The following is a 22723-nucleotide window of genomic DNA, read 5'->3' on the forward strand; positions in this document are numbered from 1 at the left end:
TTACTTGTGTGCACAGAATTTTATTTTTTAAAGTAGAAAACAGCCATGAATAAACTGAGTAGGCAAACTTTGAAGTATTACGTAGATGCTGGAATCAAGCAACAACAGTGGACAGGTAAATCACCTTGCTATGCTGGGGAAAGGATTAGTCAGTCAATGCTGGGTACTTGAATTTGAGTCAACAGCAAGTATGGACAACCTAACCCTCCTCTGAAGATGTTGGGCTCCGACTCTTCTAATGGTCAGAGTGTGAGTCCAGGAAGATCTGTTTGGAGCAAAGGGGAAGGTGGCTTCTCAAAGGTAGTTGGCATTGACCTAGGAGCGGCAGGACCAAGAACGTGGAGTCACTATCCCCCAGAAGGTCCTCTGAAAGGCAGAAAACAACAACAAACATCACTGAGGGCCAGAATCAGAAAAGGAAAGGACTTTGACAAGACAAAAAGGAATACACGAAGTCATGCCTTTCACTGGTGGTTAGATCTAGGTCGATATGGTGGCAATTTATGCTAGTGCACGGAGTCACACTTTATAATCCCATTTCATTCTATTATGAGCATTATGGCATAATATAATGAAATGGGCTCTAGCCCAGGAACACTTACGTACATCATAATACATTTGGCAGGGAGTTTCCAGGCAGGGTTTTAGTACTGAAAGCAGGTCATTGAGCTATCTCAAGGTTTGACCACCTGTGAAATAGCCTATATTGTCTACTTTGACTCAAAGGGTTTCCACAGGGTCTCGGGTAGAGAAGGTTTAATTGGAACAGAACGGGGGGGGGGGGGAGTTACAGTATTTCTCCTGGGAAGAGTACAGCGGTACCTCAGGTTACAGACGCTTCAGGTTACATACGCTTCAGGTTACAGACTCCACTAACCCAGAAATAGTACCTCAGGTTAAGAACTTTGCTTCAGGATGAGAACAGAAATTGCGCGGTGGCAGTGGGAGGCCCCATTAGCTAAAGTGGTGCTTCAGGTTAAGAACAGTTTCAGGTTAAGAACGGACCTCCGGAACGAATTAAGTTCTTAACCCAAGGTACCATTGTAAATCCAAATTGACTGGGTGTGAATGCAGGCCAGCATTTTTATGGCAACAACATTGTGTGGACACAGCAAAAACAGATGCATGCAGGAGGAGCACCAATCCCACAAGAAACACCTGCCTGCAAGCACACTTATTATTCAAGATGCTACAAGATTCTATGTGGATTTTGCCATTTACTGATGTGCTTGGAAACCATGTTATTAATAATATGGCAGAACAGCACAGGATTGTGGAGCCTTTATGTGTGCTAATCGGTGCTAATCAGGCTTGGGGACTTTTGATCCCTGATAGCAGGGCTGGCCCTGCTGTGAGGCAGCTGCCTCAGGCAGCAGATGGGGAGGTCCAGGAAGTGGACAGAACTGGGAGTTCTTCAGGCAGCAAAATGCCTTTGGCTGTGCCTTCTGCAAGTTGGCACATGGGAGGAACTGAGGGCTTGTTCTACACCCACAAGCCAGTCTGCATACTCACCTCTTTGAGTGGGCAGTGGATTTGAGCATACCACTCTTGGCAGTACAGGCAGACCTGGATTCCTTGGCCCACATACAGGAATGTCCACATGATGACGTTCCAAACGGGGCTTGTTCTCTTATCATTGAGGATGAAGTTAAAGATCACTGCGAAGAAGACCAGGAGAAAAGGTTAGTTGGGCACAGTCCAGACCACACTGGACCAAAGGTATTTCTCACCTGCCAGTTTCTGGGAACCTCTGCGACAGAGCAGTGCCCTGGTCCGTAGTGACATAGGAATGTGAATCAGATTATTGGTCCATTTAGCTCCATACTACCAACACTGATTGGCAGCAGCTCTCCAGGGTTTCAGATGGGGCATTCTCTGGAGAAGCTGGGAACTGAAGCTGGGACCTTTTACAGGCATAGCAGATGCTCCAAACCACTGAACTATGGCCCTTCTGCCACCCTTCATTCCTAGAACTTGGAGGAATAGCAGTTCTCACTTCATGCAGAACTGAAACTAATTTGGGAACAGAGCATATTAAATCCAACTTGCAGGCATTCAGATGTGTCGTCATATATCAATAACAAGCTCCGATGTTGAGCTATGGCAGCTTTGCAACCCAAATGGCTCCTGAGAAGCATGAGGAAGGTATCAGCAGGCTCAGGGGAAGGCCAAAGTTTGAAGAAGCAGGAAAAAATATTTTTTTGGGGGGGAAGCTTTGGGGTTATCTCCCCCTGCTAAACACCAGCCCAATGAGGATAGCACTGAGCATGCTCAGTGGCTGCAAACATTGTGTGTCTTGTAGGTGGATGTGAAAAACCTGGGAAGGAAGGGGAATGGAACGGAGTGTCCTGGAAAAAGTGCATGGCATCACTGACTGCGACTCTGAACAGGAGCACTCCAGGTTGCACTAACCTTAGTTCAATAGTGAACTTGAATGCTTGAGCGCATTGTCACATTTGGAAGTGAAACAGGGCCACCCAAAATGTATGGCCATGGTTTCGAAATACAAACTTCTGCATACAGTGGTACCTTGGGTTATATACGCTTCAGGTTACATACGCTTCAGGTTACAGACTCCGCTAACCCAGAAATATGGGACGCAGGTGGCGTTGTGGGTTAAACCACAGAGCCTAGGACTTGCCGATCAGAAGGCCGGCGGTTCGTATCCCCGCAATGGGGTGAGCTCCCGTTGCTGGGTCCCTGCTCCTGCCAACCTAGCAGTTCGAAAGCACATCAAAGTGCAAGTAAATAAATAGGTACCACTCCGGCGGGAAGGTAAACGGCGTTTCCGTGCGCGGCTCTGGTTCACCAGAAGTGGCTTAGTCATGCTGGCCACATGACCCGGAAGCTGTACGCCGGCTCCCTCGGCCAATAAAGCGAGATGAGCGCCGCAAGCCAAGAGTCGTCCGCGACCAGACCTAATGGTCAGGGGTCCCTTTACCTTTACCTTTACCCGGAAATAGTGCTTCAGGTTAAGAACTTTGCTTCAGGATGGGAACAGAAATCATGCGCAGCAGCAGCAGGAGGCACCATTAGCTAAAGTGGTGCTTCAGGTTAAGAACAGTTTCAGGTTAAGTACGGACCTCCGGAACGAATTAAGTACTTAACCCAAGGTACTACTGTACACTGGAGGTCCAATGAGTAAGTGAAAATGAAAAGCAATGTTTTTTAACCATCTGAAACTGCCTGGAGGGGGACCTGGAGTATGAGCAGGGGGTGGGAGGGCGAAATAACAGCCTATGGGATGAATCCTGTAGGGGAAGACTGGTGCATGTAATGTGTGCATGAGGTTAAAAAGCTCCCTTGCACCATACGGGGCCGTTTAAGAACGTAAGAAAACAATGTCCTTTCCCTTTCGTACTGCAAGAGTTTGACGGTGCTCAAGTCTGGGGTGGGGTGGTTTCTGCTCAGATGGATTTCTGAGGCAGTACTGACCTCCAAAGAAGGCAAAGAGGGTGAACATGACAGGGTAGAAGAAGCCAAAGCACACGGTGAAGACGTATTCGTGAACGACTGCTGAGGCGATGAAGGCAAACAGCATTGCCCCAACCCGGGCCCTTCCTCTGAATAGCTGGAAGGAGCAAAGTGCACAGGTCAGTTGCAGGTTTTGTACATGAAACAGCCCATGTTGTGTTCACTCTCTAGTGAAAAGTGAAGAACGGAAACAGCTTGCCAGGTGGGGTGGAGCCGCGACACTTAACTTCCCGACAGGTGTGCTGTTGTTGCTTACTGGGAGAGGAGTGAGGCAGCAGAGAAGTTGTCATGGTGCAAATGCATCAGCAGGAATGGCAGATTGGCGTTTGCACCGCCTTGCCCCTCCACTTTCCCCTCCTGGTAAGCAACCCTGGTGGGAAGCTAGCATGGCAGCTCTGCCCCTTTGGCAAGCTGCTCCAGGTGAGGAAAGACAGAGCAGTTACAACAGGTAAAGGTAAAGGTAAAGGTACCCCTGCCCGTACGGGCCAGTCTTGACAGACTCTGGGGTTGTGCGCCCATCTCACTCAAGAGGCCAGGGGCCAGCGCTGTCCGGAGACACTTCCGGGTCACGTGGCCAGCGTGACATCGCTGCTCTGGCGAGCCAGAGCCGCACACGGAAACACCGTTTACCTTCCCGCTGGTAAGCGGTCCCTCTTTATCTACTTGCACCCGGAGGTGCTTTCGAACTGCTAGGTTGGCAGGCGCTGGGACCGAGCAACGGGAGTGCACCCCGCCGTGGGGATTCGAACCGCCGACCTTTCGATCGGCAAGCCCTAGGCACTGAGGCTTTTACCCACAGCGCCACCCGCGTCCCGAGTTACAACAGGTACTTCACCCTTATTTACACTTTGGAAGTACTTCCCTCCCAGAAGTTATTTTATGGGGGCAAGGAGTGGCATCCACTAACTTGCAAAACCCCCGTCCACAAAGGTGCATCTAGAACATTCATTTTGTAGTTTTCTTTGTATGTGAAAGATCCCGGTCTTGGGCATGTGTGGTAAAAAAAGACGTATCCAGCAAACACCCTCCCTATTGTCCTTTGGGCACCTGTTTCTTGTTTCAGAATTTTGTGATTAAAGTTTTTGCAATACAATAAAATTATATCTAGAACAAATGAATTCAGAAGGAAAGAAAGGACAAAAGAGAGGAAGGCAAAGGAAGAAAAAAATATTCTAATTGTTATGTACTGAGTTGAATAGGATCCAATTTGCAGCAGTCTGATTGGTCCTAGAACAATAGGGTTCAGAATGCAGCAGTCTGATTGGTCCGCAGGAGCCACCCAATCCGACTCCAGGTGGAAGTGAATCTGCAACCTGATTGGCCTACAGAAGAATCCGGGAATTAGCCAATCACATGGGGCCCATTGTGTAAATAAAGTATATAAAGCAGACATTTCGGGGGAACTTCCATTCCTCCTCACTACTATGAGCTGAATAAAGAGCATGAACTCTCTTGAACGACTCCGGGTATATTTCACTAAAGGTAAAGGTACCCCTGCCCGTACGGGCCAGTCGTGTCCGACTCTAGGGTTGTGCGCTCATCTCACTTAAGAGGCCGGGAGCCAGCGCTGTCCGCAGACACTTCCGGGTCATGTGGCCAGCGTGACGAAGCTGCTCCGGTGAGCCAGCACCAGCGCAGCACATGGAAACACTGTTTACCTTCCCGCTATAAAGCGGTACCTATTTACAGTATCTACTTGCACTTAAGGGTGCTTTCGAACTGCTAGGTGGGCTGGAGCTGGGACCGAAAGACGGGAGCTCACCCCGCCACGAGGATTCGAACCGCCGACCATACGATCGGCAAGTCCTAGGCACTGAGGTTTTACCCACAGCGCCACCCGCGTCCCTTTTTTCACTAATTATACCCCAATCTTCAATCCACATTCAAATAAGTGAGTGTTTCTAGCTCCCACTTGGGAGGTTTTCCTTTTCCTCAGTCTCACACCCTGAAAACACTCCCTGGTTCATTGGGCACCTGTTGAAGGCCCCTCCCCAACAAACGGAGAGAGACCTTCCAGGTGACACTTGTGCAGTAATGTGGAGGAAACATCACAGAATAACTAATGTGAACCGATGTGTGGACGGTCCACTATAAATCCATCACCAATGCACTCTTACTGCACCCACGGCATGTTGCGGGGGGGGGGTGCAGCCTGGCAGAGGGGTTGTTAAGTTGTGGGTGAACATATCAGACGACACAGCGATTCTTCAAACAGCTCTTGTTTATTCATAGGCCAGAACAGAACTGAACTGAAGGGTTCAGCCAACCTGCTTATATAGAGCTCCACTACAACGCAACAGTAACCACTTTCTGTAACAATCCAATCCCTGAACGTCACTTTCAATTCCTTATTTGCATATGCGGACCTGAGTGAAAACTATCTACAGTATCCCCCTGCTGGCCCAGGGTGAGAACTTCAGTACATAACAGGGGTCCTTTAGGGAGATCCTGGAAAATGAAGCCTGTGCAGTTTGGGGCAGTAAAGGAAACCCTGGGGTGGAAGAGGGGCAAAGAAACAGCAGATTGAGCTCCAAAGGAAGCGAACAGTGCAACACACCTGTTTCCTCCCCCAAAAGCCTTACCTACCCACACGAGTTCTTGATAGATGTAGTAGTAGAGCCAGTCGTGTACAACCACATTCCACGTCCGGTAATATGTAGAGAATGATGTGGAATTCCACCAGTCCTGGGATAGAAAGAGGGAGGTGCAATCATGAATCTGGATAGCTATGTGTGACACACTGTGCATCATCGCCCCCCGAAAGATTTTGGGCCACACATGTTCAGGCAGCCTGCAGGAGAGAAGGTGCTCCATGGCCAGTGTGCCCTGTGTGGCCAGTTCCTTTGACAAATGCTCATCTTTGCCCACTCTCTATAGCCTGCTCTATCAGAGTTGAGTCTGTGCCGGGGTCAGCCATGAGACCTAAGTTGGATACTGGCACCGAATGTGACTGTACATGAAACAGTAATAGAAAAAAAGTGCATCTGCGCATGTACAGCAGGCGTAGGGAATCTTTGCCCTTCCAGATGTTGTTGAACTACAACTCCCATCACCATCCCGCTGTTGCCTATGCTTGCCAGGTGTTATGTACTGAGTTGAATAGGATCCAAAATGCAGCAGTCTGATTGGTCCTGGAACAATAGGATTCAGAATGCAGCAGATTGGTCCTAGAACAATGCAGCAGTCTGATTAGTTTGCAGGAGCCACCCAATCCAGCTCCAGGCGGAAGTGAATCCACAACCTGATTGGCCTACAGGAGAATCCCGGAATTAGCCAATCACGTGCAGCCCATTGTGTAAATAATGTATATAAAGCAGATATTTTGGGGGAACATTCATTCTTCCTCACCACAATGAGCTGAATAAAGAGCATGAAATCCACTCTCGACTCCGAGTATATTTCACCAGGGTTGATGGGAGTTGTAGTTCAGCAACACCTGGAGGAACAAAGGTTCCCTGCGTCTGCTGCACAGAATGCAGTTTGCCACCATCTAGCAACCACAGCCTGTCTCCACATCTTGGGGGGCTACAGACAAGGGCTTCTGTGACTGCTGGTCACTTCTTTGTGTCCCCCTACCCATTCTCTGCTGCAGTGCCTCAGTAGCAGCTCCCTGTACAGATGCTGTTATGTACTGAGTTGAATAGGATCCAAAAGGCAGCAGTCTGATTGGTCCTAGAACAATAGGATCCAAAAGGCAGCAGTCTGATTGGTCCTAGAACAATAGGATTCAGAATGCAGCAGTCTGATTGGTCCTAGAACAATGCAGCAGTATGATTGGTTGGCAGGAACTACCCAATCATGCTCCAGATAGAAGTGAATCCACAACCTGATTGGCTTACAGTAGAATTCCGGAATTAGCCAATCATGTGCAGCCCATTGTGTAAATAATGTATATAAAGCAGATACTTTGAGGGGACATTCATTCATTCCTCCTCACCACTATGAGCTGAATAAAGAGCATGAAATCACTTTGCGACTCTGAGTATATTTCAGATGCTCTCTTGCAAAACCATACCCTGCCATTTCTGCTCCAGACTGCCTCTCCTCACATTTCTCTGCTAGCACCGCTACTGTAGATGGCAGTCTTTCATGCTGTGAGAATCCAACTCTTGTTTTTCTAGAAAAACAGCACTGCTTGTAACTATGAAGGCAAAATTTGAAAGCTGGCATTCCCAGGAAGCCAAATGACCTGCCATGTGTGTCTGATGGGATGGAATATAAGCAGTCCAACCTCCTCCCTGCCCTTCCCCTGCCAATCACCTTGTAGAACATCCGGTCAGCAAAGCGCAGCATCTCAGCAAAGGCATTCAGCCAGCAGTGCAGGAAAGCAAAAAATGCCAAAAGCAGCAGAAAGGTCCCTGTGAGGAGAGACATATGGAGGAGGAAATTAGTGTACAGATGGGGTGGGGGGCAAGAATCATGCAAGGGACGTGTAAGATTGCAGTACAATCACTACAGGTTTAGGCTGCATTGGATCAGTTTTGACCACAACGGAGTATATGAAGCACTTGCAATTTTAATCTTTGCCTCTTCAGCAGGGGCATGCCCTACCATTATTAGAGACAGTGTTGTGTAGCGGTTATAGTGATGAACTAGGGTTCGAATGCCCACTAAGCCATGAAGCTCACTGGGTGACCATGGGCCGGTCACAGCCTCTCAGCCTAACCTACCTCACAGGGGATTAAATGAGGAGAGGGAGGACCATATGGGCCACCTTGAGCTCCTTGGAATCTAAAAGCATGAATAATAAATAATAAATACATACAGTGAAGGAGAAGAGGAATTCAGCATAGTGCTATGGCAATCGTTCCACCAACACAAGCATTTCAGCTTGCAAGTTAGAACAATCCATTCAATCTTCACTCTGTGTGCTGTTCTGGGGGTTCTCCTGACCAGCGGTTCTGGCTTGGCCCCTTGGCTGTGGGTGCCTGGGTCTGTGCGCCTTCACCGGGGTAGGGCATGTTCGTGTGACATCATCATGCCCCCCGGCGTGCTGACGTCACTGACACACATACAGTGGTGCCTCGGGTTACATATGCTTTAGGTTACAGACTCTGCTAACCCAGAACTAGTACCTCGGGTTAAGAACTTTGCTTCAGGATGAGAACAGAAATCGTGCTCCGGCGGCGCGGCAGCAGGAGGAGGCCCCATTAGCTAAAGTGGTGCTTCAGGTTAAGAACAGTTTCAGGTTAAGAACGGACCTCCGGTACGAATTAAGTGCTTAACCCGAGGTACCACTGTAAACCTCTGACTACTGGAAGTCAGGAACAAACAGGAGAAGGACATTACTGGTCACTCTCGGAGGGTGACAGTAGATAAGGGAGAAGGCTGAGGCAATGTGGGTGGTTAATGGGAGGGACTAAGAGGCGGGGGGGGGGGAGAATGAAGCCGATCCCACAGGTCACTAGGTTTCCTACCCAACAGCAACTCAATATGACTTCACTGCTTCCCACCGTTTTATTTTCTGGCGGACCTCCATCCCTTGTGCCCCCATGCAAACCAGAGCTGCTGCTCTGCTCACCTACCTGGTAACGTTGCGTTGAAGATGGAGAGCACCAAGGTTTTGGTGCTGAAGGGCTGCTTGCTCATGTTGTTGAAGACAGGGATGCAAAGGCGCTCCAGGATGAAGTACCCGTAAAACAAGGACCCAAGAACCTGCAGAACAGAAAGGGGAAAGTTCCGTCCCACAGCAGTGGGTGTGTCTTAGGCTCAGAGCTAGTGTCAACATCTCATTCAGGTCTTGCTCTAAGTGGCTGGATCTCCTTGCCATTTTAATTTCCCACAATGCTCCCAACATAGCACTGCCCTGAGGCATTGTGGGACATTAAATTGGCAGCCTTCAGCCATCCAGATTGGAGTGTTGCTGCTGCCTGTGCCACCACTGCCAGGTAAGCCCATGTGGGGCCACCCACGAAAGAGACCTGTACCCAGGATTCCTGAAACTTGGAACCATTCATCTTAGGTTCATGGGGCTATCCCGTGACCCTAAGAACCCTCTTCACCCACAGAGAGGCCAGATGTAATGACCAGCCAATGGAATCATTGTTTTTGCGTCTCTCACCTTAGCAAAGTTATTGATGACGTACCTCCAGCGCACGTAAGGTGTCCTACAAGGAAAAGAGAAGGCACTGTGTGGAGGTTTCCTCCTTACAGGAGTACCGTTCCCTCTCTTTGGGAAGAATGATGGATATACCACTCCCCAAGACAGGTGTGGGAAGCACTATGGAAGCTGAGGGGGGAGTGGTGTCATCACTGAGCGATCATAGCCTTCTAGCATGAAGCTCTCCTCCTGATCGGATGTAATTAAATTTTAAAAGCCCTAATAAAGACCACACCAGGAAACCTATACTAGAATGGATTGCATTAGGATTTCTGGTATTTTAAAGGGAAGTCTAACAAGAGCAGATACTGGACTTACAGCGATATCAGATCACACCCCTATAACAGCCAAGGAACAACTACATTTTAATAACCCCGAAGCACCAATTTGCTGCTTAAACTCAGCACTTCTTAAGGACTCGCTAACAACAGAAAGAACAGAAAAAAGATACGAAGGAATTCTTTGAAAACTGTAACCAGCAACAGCACACTCCTGCTTTACTTTGGGATACTTTAAAAGCATTGTGGATTCTGATGCTCTGCCAGTTTTCCTCCCTTTCTGACCCAGGGTGTCCTTGTACCGAAGTTAGAGACCCTGGAAGCCTTTAAAGAGGATGGAGAGAAGAGGACTCGCCTTGGGTAGCTCTCTCTGTAGATCAAAGTGGGGCAGAAGAGGAAATACAGGTATGTTGAGAATTCAGGTGGGCGCCCTTTTCCTGGAAAGGAAAGAGAGAGAGGAGCAGCTGAGGGCACTGTGAAGCAAAGCACTGTGTATTGTACAATGAGAAAAGGGATAACTTAGTAGAACTTGCTCTGGCATGGTACACTAAGCACAGATCCTTCCATTTTCTGCAATGCCATTTTAGCATAAAATACCCAGGGCTTTGAGGGACGCGGGTGGCGCTGTGGGTCAAACCACAGAGCCTAGGACTTGCCGATCAGAAGGTCGGCGGTTCGAATCCCCATGACAGGGTGAGCTCCCGTTGCTTGGTCCCTGCTCCTGCCAACCTAGCAGTTCGAAAGCACATCAAAGTGCAAGTAGATAAATAGGTACCGCTCCGGAGGGAAGGTAAACAGCGCTTCCGTGCGCTGCTCTGGTTCGCCAGAAGCGGTTTAGTCATGCTGGCCACATGACCCAGAAGCTGTACGCTGGCTCCCTCGGCCAATAAAGCGAGATGAGCACCGCAACCCCAGAGTCGGTCACGACTGGACCTAATGGTCAGGGGTCCCGTTACCTTTACTTACCCAAGGCTTTGTGTATACTGTGAAGGATGTAACTGTAGAATCAGTGAACTGAGTGCAAAAAGCAAAGTTTCTAGCTCTCATGATCACAAAGATATGCTTTGAAGTGTGAGGTCAATGCCAATTATTCAGAGAAATTGCTGAATAAGATAGCCTATGCAATGATCGGGGGGGTGGGGTGGATAGGGGAGATTATGCACTCAATGGTGGAAACAGAGAGCTCTTGTTTAGCTTTGCACTGAGCAGGGATTTCGTTTGCTTTGCAGTAGCAGGCAGAGGGAGGTATTTGTAGTAACACCCTCTGGCATTTGACTCTTCTGGTCCTGAAGTCCCACCACTCTTGATGGAAGGGCTGGCATAGATGCCACCACCCCGCAATCAAACTCACCATCCTGGGACACAGCGCAGAGGATAGGAGGCACAGATTCTCGCAGGAACGCATGGCTCTTCATGAGGAACCGGATCTAAGCAGGTGGGGGAAGCAAGCACTGAAACAGGGGGAACAATTGAGTAGGTGCTGGGTGTGTGGCTGCCTTGAATGGGGGACTGTGGCAGGACCCAGAATGGCACCCTTCTCTTGCTGCCAGAGGAGGGAACGCCAGGTCTGCTTTTTCCTGCACCACCACCGAGATAGCCAGAGTGTGGCACTACAGCTTAGAGCCAGTGTGGTGTAGTGGTTAAGAGCGGTGGACTCGTAATCTGGTGAACCGGGTTCGCATCTCCGCTCCTCCACTTGCAGCTGCTGGGTGACCTTGGGCTAGTCACACTTTTTTGAAGTCTCTCAGCCCCACTCACCTCACAGAGTATTTGTTGTGGGGGAGGAAGGGAAAGGAGAATGTTAGCCGCTTTGAGACTCCTTCGGGTAGTGATAAAGCGGGATATCAAATCCAAACTCTTCTTCTTCTTCTTACCAACTTACTGCCCCATGACCCAGAGGGCCAATAGAGTTCTGCTCTTTGCCATGGCCTATATCTTCATTCTGAGCAGCTTATTGGACCGGCACAGACTGAGCTGCCCTAGGATGACTGGCCCCCAGTCACCACTTGGCTATGTATCATCTTGACCACTTGCTAACTTTCCATCTCAATTGCATGCTTTGCTTGCCTCCAGGCTGTTGACCACACCGCCTTCCCACAACATAGGAAGCTGCCCCTTATGCAGAGTCAGACCGCTTGCCCATCTAGCTCTCAGAAATGACCACACTGACTGAGGTCCCGCCCAGAATTGAACTTGAGGCCAACTGTAAAATATCAGGTTGCTTAGAAAGGCTTTTAATAAATAAGAAATGTGCCGTTGCGGTTATGTGTTACTGATAATGGTGATAGCAGCAAAAAAGAAATTGCTGCCACTCAAAATCAGCTGCCTGAGGCGATTACCTCTGCCTAATAGGAGGGCCGGCCCCAGCAGATGCGTATGCCTTTAAACCAAGAGCGAGATTGTTCCATGGCCAGATGTCAGATGTGTGGCACACCTCCAGCCCATATATAGAAATATACATCTGTACCACTGCAGGTGTTTATATTCTTCACTGCCTGTTCACATGCCTGGAACCTCTGCTTTGGGCATGTGGATGTACCATTTCAACCCCAATGACACTGTTTGGTTTTCCCTTAAGCAATGGAGGCTCATATACTAAGGTGAATGGGGCAGCGTCCTGCCAACCTCAGTCCACCTTTAGCCTGCCTCCATCTGCCTCCCTTCTTAATCTCCACTCCCATTGTTCTGCCCGGACCCTGAGGTCCAGCACCGAGGGCCTTCTGGTGGTTCCCTCATTGCAAGAAGCAAAGCTACAGGGAACCAGGCAGAGGGCCTTCTCGGTAGTGGCACCCGCCCTGTGGAACACCCTCCCATCAGAGAAAAATAACTACCTGACATTCAGAACTACCTGACATTCAGAACTACCTGACATTCAGACATTCTTAAGGCAGCCCTGTTCAGGGAAGTTTTTAATGTATGACATATTAGTGTATTTTTGGTCTTTGTGGAAGCCGCCCAGAGTGGCTGGGGAAACCCAGCCAGATGGATGGGGTACAAATAATAAATTATTATTGTTATTATTATTATTACTTGCAACCAGTCCAGGAGGCGGCACAGCCAGTGGCAACTTTCTGCTCCTAAACCTCACTGCGCTTGGAGAATCCAGCCGGGAAGAGAATAGGGAGCAAAACTAGCTTTACTTGGCTCTGTTTGTCATTGGCTCTCAGGCTCCACTTACTGTTGGTCTCCTTGCCTTCAGACCTACCAGTACCAATGGGGAAAAAGCCACCACCACCCTTAACCTCCCCCCTACAATGCACCCCTCTCTCCCTTGAATTACCCTGATGCGCCACCCCCTCCACCCACCAGACTGCTTGGGAGTTATCTCCCTTGGTGATGACGATGTCACAATACTGCACCTGCTCCAGGATGACAATGAAACGGGAGGCAGGCCCCAGTTTGTAGCTGACTACAGTATGGATGGGATAGAAGCCCAGGGCAGCAGTGTGGCAGAGCAGCAGCGCCACAACCACAGCCGCCGTGAAGAGTTTGGGGAACCGGACAGTCCTTAAGCAGCTAGTCCAGATCTGCAGGGCCTTGTAGGGGACCACTAGGGTGTAGAGGAACATGCAGAGCCAGGCAAAGAGCGCCACGTGCAGCTTTCCGAAAGCAAAGATGAAGAGCTCGAAGTCCAGGACAAGGCTGTGAAAGATGGAAAGGCAGCCACTGAGGACACAGCAACCAACATTGGGAGTCATTCAAGCGGGTAAGCAACAACAGGTTCCAAATAAAGAGGGGGGACTGTGAGTTGGGTCTCAAGCCAGGGGCATTGGAAATCACAGCACACAAATCTTTCCGTTGGACAGGGATGGGGAACGTTTTCCAGCCTGAGGACCGCCTTTCCCTTTTGGGCAACTTTTCAGGGGCCACCTGCCAGTAGCAGGCGAGTCAAAAGTGAGCAGAGCAGCAAGCACAGATGTTTACCTCTGTTCAGTGGGATAGTTTTTGCACACACATGCACACACCCGTCTCTGTCCTCCCTCCAGATGGATGGATGGCCATCTTTCGTGGATGGTTTAGCTGAGATGGCTGCATTGCAGGGGGTTGGATGACCCTTGGTTATTCCAGGTGTGCAAGAGGCATTGACACAGTTCAAGGACAAATTCCAGCCAGGCAGAAACACCCAGAGAGGGCGAAAAGCAGGGCGCGGCTCAGAAAGTGTGGGAAGAGCTCCATGGACCTGATACAGAGACTGGGAGGGTTGCATGTTGCTGCAAGTCCTCCTCCCTGCTGCCCTCCACTGTTCTACCATGCAAAGCACAGAGGAGTCTCCCTATGCAGCCCCACATGTCCCCAGCCCCATTGCTGAACCATACCGTCCTTCATCAATGAAATCCACAACAACGGTGCTGACAGCGAAGACGCAGAGCATGGCCACGAACATGTGGTAGATGGTGCGGAAGTGCTCTACATCCAGCAGCTCGCTGCAAAAGAGAAGGGGAACAGGTTTGCCAATGTGTGAGCTCTAAGGCAGTGGTGGTGGTGGTGTGTTCATGGAATGCATGCATATGCAGCCAGGGTCTGAAGTAGTACGATAGGGATCCTACTTCTTTCCTAGCAGGTGCCTCTTGTTTTCAGAAAAAGGACCTTACCCCAGAGGTATCTAACATGACCTGGGAATGCAGTGCTCTGCATTCAAGGTGGGGAACCCGTAGCTCTCCAGATGTTGCTCGCATCAGCCCCAGCCATGATGGCCAATAGTCGGGAGTGATGGGAGTTGCAGTTCATCAGTGTCATGGACTGGTTGGACACAAAGGAACAGTGTGGCAGGCACCAGCTGGGGACCCACCAAAGGAAGAAAGCTCAGAGTCTGTGCAGTTGTGGAGGGACAATGATGAGTGGTCAGAGGGAGAAGACTGGGAAGAGGTGGTGTCGGAAGTTGAAGAGGTAACAGGACTTGGTGAGCTAAGTATCTCTGTGGCGGGGAGAACTCCAGAATCAGAAGCCGAAGCCGGTGAGTGGGAGGAGGGAGGCTGTGAGGCAGAGGTGAGTCAGGACAGTGAAGAGTCATGGGTGTCACCCCTTCCTGCTGCAACAAGCTCCCCTCCCCCCCATTCCCAGAACTAGAAGAGGGCTGAAGAGGGCGGAGCAGCAGCAGACTGCACATAGGCACAGTCTCTGATTGCTTGGGGAAAGCCCTGGCAAGGAGGGGACTTAGATAGCTGTGGGGAGGTGGGGACTGTCAGTCTTGGAAACTTGATGAGCTGCTGTGCTTATTTGGCCTGACTGTTATGTACTGAAGTTCTCACTCTGGACCAGCAGGGGGATACTGTAGATAGTTATGCAAATGAAGGATCGAAAGTGACGTTCAGTGATTGGGTAGTTTGTATGCAAATGAAGGATTGAAAGTGACGTTCAGTGATTGGATAGTTTTAGAAAGTTGCTACAGTTATATTGTTCTGGAGCTCTATATAAGCAGGCTGACTGAGCTCCTCAGTTCAGTTCTGTTCTGGCCTTTGAATAAACAAGAGCTGTTTGAAGAATAGCTGTGTTGTCTGATATGTTGGCCCACAACTTAACACTGACACTCAGGCAAGTCTGTGAAGACCGTGCTTTTTGCAAATTAAGAGTTCACTCCGACTTTGAATGGTGTGGTCTACTGCCAGTTCACTCTTTGACTATCAGCATCTAGAAGGCCACACATTTGCCATTCCTGCTTTGCCTCATATTATTGAGTCACTAGTAACTCATCCAATGACTTACTGGGAAGTTACATATATGGCACAAGAGGGCCTCCCTCTTAGTAGCCCTCTTTTTATTTCAAGAGCAAGCAAGAAAGCAGGACATACTCACTCAAGCAACGACTGCCGTTCAACAAACACTTTCTGCTTCTCCTGCTGTGGGCTTTTCTCCCTGTAAGGTTCCAAGGCAGGGAATGGTTAGCATGATCTCTTAGACCCCAGTTGTTTCTGGGCAAGGAATTGGGAGCAGCAGAAAAAGGACATTACTTAATTGCTGCAGGGGGTGGCGCTGTGGAGGGATGCAGGTGGCGCTGTGGGTTAAACCACAGAGCCTAGGACTTGCCGATCAGAAGGTCGGCGGTTCGAATCCCCACGACGGGGTGAGCTCCCGTTGCTCAGTCCCTGCTCCTGCCAACGTCAAAGTGCAAGTAGATAAATAGGTACCGCTCTGGCGGGAAGGTAAACGGCGTTTCCGTGCGCTGCTCTGGTTCGCCAGAAGCAGCTTAGTCATGCTGGCTACATGACCCAGAAGCTGCACGCCGGCTCCCTCGGCCAATAAAGCGAGATGAGCGCCGCAACCTCAGAGTCGGCCACGACTGGACCTAATGGCCAGGGGTCTCTTTACCTTTACCACCCCCCACTCTCTCCCTCATCTTATATGCATTAGCAACTGATGTTAAAATTGGGGTTTGGCTTTTGCTGCCCAGCTCCCTTGGGACTCTGAGTCCCCTAAGTCCCTGATCGGTCAGAGAGGAATGGATGGAGGCAGGATCCAGTAGAAAACAAGACAGATATTTACATTGCTGTTGCTACAGAGTTCCTCCCCTCCTTCCAAGGAGGGAAAGACCCTGAACAAAAGTGTGCAGCAACCTTTAAACACTTTTGACATTGCCAAACCCCCTTAGCCAAAGACCACCAATCATCATACATACATCACAGGAGGCGGTCTACAGCAGAAATCCTGTCTGCCAGGATACCTGATAATGGCTTCTGATTGTGTTACCTGGGCAGCCTGGCCATTATTTTGTGATCTACTTTAGTTCCTGAATCCAGGTCACAGGCTCACCCTATTCATACACAAGTACGCCCTTAAGACAGGATTTTAAGCAAAAAGACAATGGGAAGGCTTTTCCTATTTGCCTCCCTTACTGCAGAGGAATATTTGAGTTCACTGGGGGAGCTAAGCTAGCTTCAGGATTGCTCTCCCGCACATATGTGTGCATTTATGAATATTTATTCTGTATTTGAGACCTTAGAATTCATATGACACAACCATCCCATTTGGGCTGCCATAGACAAAGGCTGCGTACACATTGCTGGCTCAAAAAGCAGCCAGGTTGTTCATGTTCTCAATTCGGATCGAAAGCGGTTTGAGGGAGAACACATAAAAAATGCAGTGTTTCATAAGAAATGGCATGACAGGCAAGGGTCATGGCTAATGTCATATATGTACACCGCTTCCCAAACCAGCAGTGGGAGTGCATATGGGAGAGTATACTACACAGTCAAATAAGCTGGACAGGTGGGCCTACTCTAGTTGCCATTTGCCCCTTCCTCTCCTTTTCAAACTGATCTTTATTAGAGTAGCTGTGTAACTTTAAGAATTTGTTGCCGGAATTTGCTAGTTTTCTTCTTTCTTCCCCATCCCCCTTTTCTTTTATGTTGTGCCTTACATATTATATGCCTGATGTCAGGAACATCATGATGTTGTTTTAAAACACTTAGTACACATTTTCAGTGCTTTAAAAATGGTTAATTATCTCTTAGGAGCAACTTGAAATCCCGGGGGTATCTTTCCATCCATTTAGTTTGCAGTTTACCAGTTCCTGAGATTAGATAATAGCATTTCATTACAGTGGTAGCTCAGGTTAAGAATTTAATTTGTTCTGGAGGTCCGTTCTTAACCTGAAACTATTCTTAACCTGAAGCACCACTTTAGCTAATGGTGCTTCTCGCTGCCACTGCGCGATTTCTGTTCCCATCCTGAAGCAAAGTTCTTAACCCGAGGTACTATTTCTGGGTTAGTAGAGTCTGTGGGTGGCGCTAGGGACGTGGGTGGCGCTGTGGGTTAAAGCCTCAGCGCCTAGCACTTGCCGATCGAAAGGTCGGCGGTTCGAATCCCCGCGGCGGGGTGCGCTCCCGTCGTTCGGTCCCAGCGCCTGCCAACCTAGCAGTTCGAAAGCACCTCCGGGTGCAAGTAGATAAATAGGGACCGCTTACCAGCGGGAAGGTAAACGGCGTTCCGTGTGCTGCGCTGGCTTGCCAGATGCAGCTTGTCACGCTGGCCACGTGACCCGGAAGTGTCTCCGGACAGCGCTGGCTCCCGGCCTATAGAGTGAGATGAGCGCACAACCCTAGAGTCTGGCAAGACTGGCCCGTACGGGCAGGGGTACCTTTACCTTTACCTTAGAGTCTGTAACCTGAAGTGTCTGTAACCTGAAGCGTCTGTAACCCGAGGTACCACTGTATCTCATTCGCGTTCACAACAACTCAGTGTTCAGGCAGCTTCCACTTTGTCACCTTTCAAGGAAGGTCATAGGACATTTTTTTGTTTGTTTTAGCTAGTCATTTGAATGAAGGTTGAATTGTTTGTGGCCACCTTGTTTTCCCCTGACGTTATTGTGGGTTTCAGCTGCTGAGTGTTTCCAGAGGACTTGCTGGGTGAGCATTCAACGCTGATTTGTTTTAAGAGAGATTAGATGGTATTGTTAACCAGTGCATTTCCCCATTATCGCAAAAAAAAGTCTGATCTTTACATGGAAGCGGGTTTGTTAAATGATACCTCCCAATCAACTGCGAGTGCAGAACCTGAATTTGCCAAATATGTGTTTGAATCTCGCCTGAAAATAGCGGAAGTCCGAAAGCGCCCCTGGTTTGCTTAGACTTTGCACCTGTATTTGCTTGTTGTTGGGAAAGCAGAGGTCGAAGTGGAGCTGGCTGTTAAAAAGCCTGCTTACCTGTTTGCTTGCTTTGCTAAGCCGTTCCTCAAACGAGGGGGAAAGGAATATGCTGCTTCTTCCAATGCTTTGTCCAGCAGCTCACTGAGCTGAGTGTGGACCTGCTCCAGGAGCTCTGACTTCATCGCCTGCCAAGAAAACACCAGGAGATTAGCCCTCTCCCTTGCCCACCCTTGCCCTGGAGCTTCCCAGAATGCACAGACGTAAAAGACAAGTTCTTCTCATGCCACCCTCCACTCTCCCCTTAATTGGGGTCCTACTAACTAGGAAAAGGGACGCAGGTGGCCCTGTGGCCTAAACCACTGAGTCTAGGACTTGCCGATCAGAAGGTCGGCGGTTCAAATCCCCGCAACGGGGTGAGTTCCCGTTGCTCAGTCCCAGCTCCTGCCAACCTAGCAGTTCGAAAGCACGCCAAAAAGTGCAAGTAGATAAATAGGTACTGCTCCGGCAGGAAGGTAAATGTGCTGCTCTGGTTTCGGTGTTCCGTTGCACCAGAAGCAGCTTAGCCATGCTGGCCACATGACCTGGAAAAACTGTCTGCGGACAAACGCTGGCTCCCTCAGCCTGTAAAGCGAGATGAGCGCCGCAACCCCAGAGTCGTCCACAACTGGACTTAACTGTCAGGGGTCCTTTACCTTTTTACTATCTAGGAAAGACCCACCCTACAACCCCAGGGCTTTTTCCTCATCCCCTTCTCTGTTATTCTCTGGGAGTTTTTGCCTTCTTTCAGGTGGTGATAAGTCCTGCTTGACAGAGGATGGTCCTTTGTTTGAAGGAGTCCTCTGTATGAAGTCCTGTCCAAACCCTACTTAAGGATAAACACCCACAGGAAGGGAGAGCAAGGAGCAGGCCCCTGAATTTGCTTGTTAACAGTCAGCATCACCCAGACAGCAGAATGACCAAGCACACAGGTCACCTTGCTCACACTCTTCCTCACTGCTTTTAAATGCAATTAATTTAAATTTAAATTATGGACTTATGTCGAGGACTGGGTGAAATCTGGTTTTCAACATTGCAATACAGTCGTACCTTGGTTGATGGACACCTTGCGACTTGAATGTTTTGGATCCTGACCGCCGCAAACCTGGAAGTGAGTGTTCCGGTTCACGAACGTTCTTTGGAACCCAAACGTCCAACATGGCTTCCAATTGGCTACAGGAGCTTCCTGCAGCCAGTCGGAAGCTGCGCCTTGGTTTCCAAACATTTTGGAAGTCAAACGGACTTCCGGAATGGATTCTGTTCGACTTCCAAGGTACGACTGTATATCACCAGCTAAAAATCATGATATACCGATATATCACGATGTCTGAAATAAGAATGGAGCTATGCAGAGGCATTGGCTGGCTTCACAGTATTCCCCACATTGTGATTTTTGCATAGTACACCCACACCCCACACACCCCATTAATTGCAATATATTGCCAGGTCAAAAAATATGAAACCAATATTATGATATGGATGTAAACGATAACGCCAGCTCTTGGGAAAGCTTTGAGGGCCTGACCACCATTGAATTCCCACAAGTTAGTTACTGAATGACACTCTGGCTGTGAGCGACATCCTAATGGTTGGTTCATGGCTTTACAGCAGAGGTGAGAAACCTATGGCCCTCCAGATGTTACTGTGCTTCAGTTCCCTTCAGCATCAGCCAGCATGGTCAACAGGTAAGGGAAGTTTGAGATTACAGTCTACTGGAGAGCCACAGGTTCCCGGTCCCTGGCCTTACCTGACTGACTGCTCTCCTCCCCGTGCAAAAGGGCTAGGAGATTATCTGCCTCACCCAGGGCCCTTTCCATCCCAGGCAATGCTTCTGAAAGCAACTGTTGTTACCTCCACGTGTCTCTTCCACTGGATATGAGCAGTGATGATGTCCAGGTGTTTGGCGTCCCCTAGATAATTAGAGATGGCAAGGGAAGATGCTCAGGAACACAGTGGTCCGATGGACACCTGATAGCTCACTGCTGGAATCATAGGCAGGTACCTCCCTCCCACTGCAGGGTTTGCATGTGGCCAAAGTTAGATTGGTTACTGTAGTAGAATTCAGCCATAGTGCCAAGGAATGCTTGATAACACAGGTGGTAAAGTTGTGGGGTGGTGAGAATCAGACTATTTCTAATAGCTGGCAATTCCAATTTCTTTTCAGAGCTGTGAAAGGATTAATGGCTAACAGCAGGGTCCTATGAATGTCTATGCAGAAGTAGCCCCACTGAGTGCAATGGAACTTACTTCTAGGTAAGTGTGCATAGAACTGCAACATAATTTGTTTTTGTTTAACTTACTGAGAGAAGCAGCTGAACTTGTTTGTGGGGTGTTAACATACCCAGTTATCAGCTTGATATTTCCCCCGTTTTCAGATAATGGAAGAGGACACTTGCTTTTGTTAACACCTCTAACAAATGCCATGATTCAGCGTATAAAACCAGCAAGGAAAATGTGCTTGTCTCAAAAGACCACCAAAAAGGAAGAGCTAGGCTGCATTCATTAAATACATCATCTCATTTTATTACACAACTAAAATTCAATGTTGACAGTATGAAAAGTTGGAATAATCACAGATGTGCCTTTAACCTGTTAACAATTAAAATTGGTCTAGTAAAATTGGACCAAATATAGCCAGATATATCAAGTTGTAGCCGATGTAAGAAAAAGGCAAGAAACTATATGTTAATATGAAACTTTTAGTAACACTACCAATGATGGGAACTTAATATTTATTGACATGGTTATGGAAGGAAGACAACTCTGTTTGAAGTTCAGTGTAATATTAATAGTTGTGTTCCTAGTGGGAAATTAACAAAACTTTTTTTTTAAAAATGTGGGGGGGGGGTAGACGATCTTACACCAAGTATTTTCATGTCACTTTCCTTATTGTAAAAAGTCAAATTTGGGGTGGGGGGTTGGGGAGGATCAGGTCTGTTGTGCAAGTGTGTGAAATCAACTGTTATTGCAGAACCAAAATTTGCCTGTCCCACCCCAAAATGGTAACTGACTGGAAGCACCCCTGTTTCTGGACAATACCTAGCAAACTGTTCGCCCATTTCCATAGCTCAGCCAGTCTGCCACTGCTGAATTCTCTATGCCTTCCTCCCAATGCCACCACTTCCTTAATGAACAGCAGGTGATAACAGACTATCATTGCTAACCAACCCATGTCACTCTCCAGGCCTGAGGGGATCTCTCACCACTACCACTCTCCTGGGATGCTTTGCCTTCCTTCCACTGCAGTTTCTGAGTTTAAAAAAAGGGGGCACATGTAAAGTAAGGGAGGTTCCTTTGAGTCAGCGGCTGCAACAAAAGCCATTGGTTCAAAAGCCCAGACCTTAGCTTTTCCTGTGGGTCCCCATGCAATCCCAGTCATTTTCAGCAAAGCTGTCTTAGCATTCCTTTGCAGCATCATGCCCCAGAACTTTCCCTGAGATGCTATTTTTCTAAAAAAAGAGGTGCTGGAACTCACCAAGAACACCTCCCTCTTTCTCTTAGAATGGCAATGGTGCCCACTTGAGAGGTGCCGGAACTGAGTTATTGTGAGTTCCCCCTGGGGAAAACAAAAGCCCTGCTCCTCACCATTTGGTACTTGTTGTGGCGCTTCTTCTTCCTCTTGGGCCTTCTCCTGGGATCTCCTTCGCCTCAGGTTTTCGGTGCCCAACTCCCTAGGCTCCATGTTAGGACTGAATTTTGAGCCCCAATGGTTCGATTTCAATTCTGCAGTCCGGCCAGCTGGTCAGATGACTCACTGGCGGGAGGGGAGTAAAGTCCTCATCTGAAATTGCAAATCATTAGTGCAGTGATAAGATAAAGCCTTATCAGGCTTGAAGCACTTGGTATCACACAGCCAGACCTCTGCACTCAGACTGAGAGTTGGTGGGTTCTTAAGAGAGACATGTTTCCATGGCTTCTGATATCGAAGGTGCTCTTTCATCCATGCACCCCAAATTAAATTAAAGATTTTTAAAATTAAATTAAGAGGCACATTTAGGGCAGGTCCACACCATACATTAAATGCACAAGCACCATACATTAAATGCACAGGCATTAAATGCTCACATTTAAAGCATGTGGATCTGCTGCCCTTATTCTTTGGAGCTGGGGGGGGAAATCAATTTTAGAATGTACAAGTATGTGTATTGTTCATTTACAGCTTTAATTATCCCACCCCACCCCCCTTTTTAGCTTAAAGGTCTCTCAGAGCAACATACAAAATTGAGTTCTACAACAATCACTATCCTCGAGTTC

The 22723-nt window shown here is 48.6% G+C and overlaps 1 protein-coding gene across 1 annotated transcript; it reads right to left on the reverse strand.

Annotated features, from left to right (window-relative positions):
• SOAT2 (sterol O-acyltransferase 2) lies at window positions 1-22227 on the reverse strand. Its single transcript, XM_053373375.1, has 15 exons — window positions 22055-22227; window positions 20321-20379; window positions 18491-18618; window positions 15646-15705; window positions 14169-14276; window positions 13212-13494; window positions 11204-11279; window positions 10208-10289; window positions 9536-9581; window positions 9000-9129; window positions 7735-7832; window positions 6061-6159; window positions 3436-3571; window positions 1513-1658; window positions 1-366 (listed from the first exon to the last, which is right to left on the reverse strand). Exons 1-15 carry the CDS (start codon window positions 22149-22151, stop codon window positions 316-318), a joined length of 1599 nt encoding a protein of 532 aa, XP_053229350.1. The 5' UTR covers window positions 22152-22227; the 3' UTR covers window positions 1-315.
• Between the last annotated feature and the right edge of the window lie 496 nt (window positions 22228-22723).

This window comes from Podarcis raffonei, chromosome 2 (assembly GCF_027172205.1).
Source record: "Podarcis raffonei isolate rPodRaf1 chromosome 2, rPodRaf1.pri, whole genome shotgun sequence".
In the NCBI taxonomy this organism is placed as follows: Eukaryota; Metazoa; Chordata; class Lepidosauria; order Squamata; family Lacertidae; genus Podarcis; species Podarcis raffonei.

Bases quoted from the DNA above. Each gene is read 5' to 3' on its own strand.
- SOAT2 (XM_053373375.1), bottom strand. From the start codon at position 22,151: ATGGAGCCTAGGGAGTTGGGCACCGAAAACCTGAGGCGAAGGAGATCC. The intron at 18,619-20,320 runs GTAACAACAGTT...TTTTCTTGGCAG, and splicing joins AGTGGAAGAGACACGTGGAG to GCGATGAAGTCAGAGCTCCT. The intron at 13,495-14,168 runs GTATGGTTCAGC...CATCTTTCACAG, and splicing joins GATTTCATTGATGAAGGACG to CCTTGTCCTGGACTTCGAGC.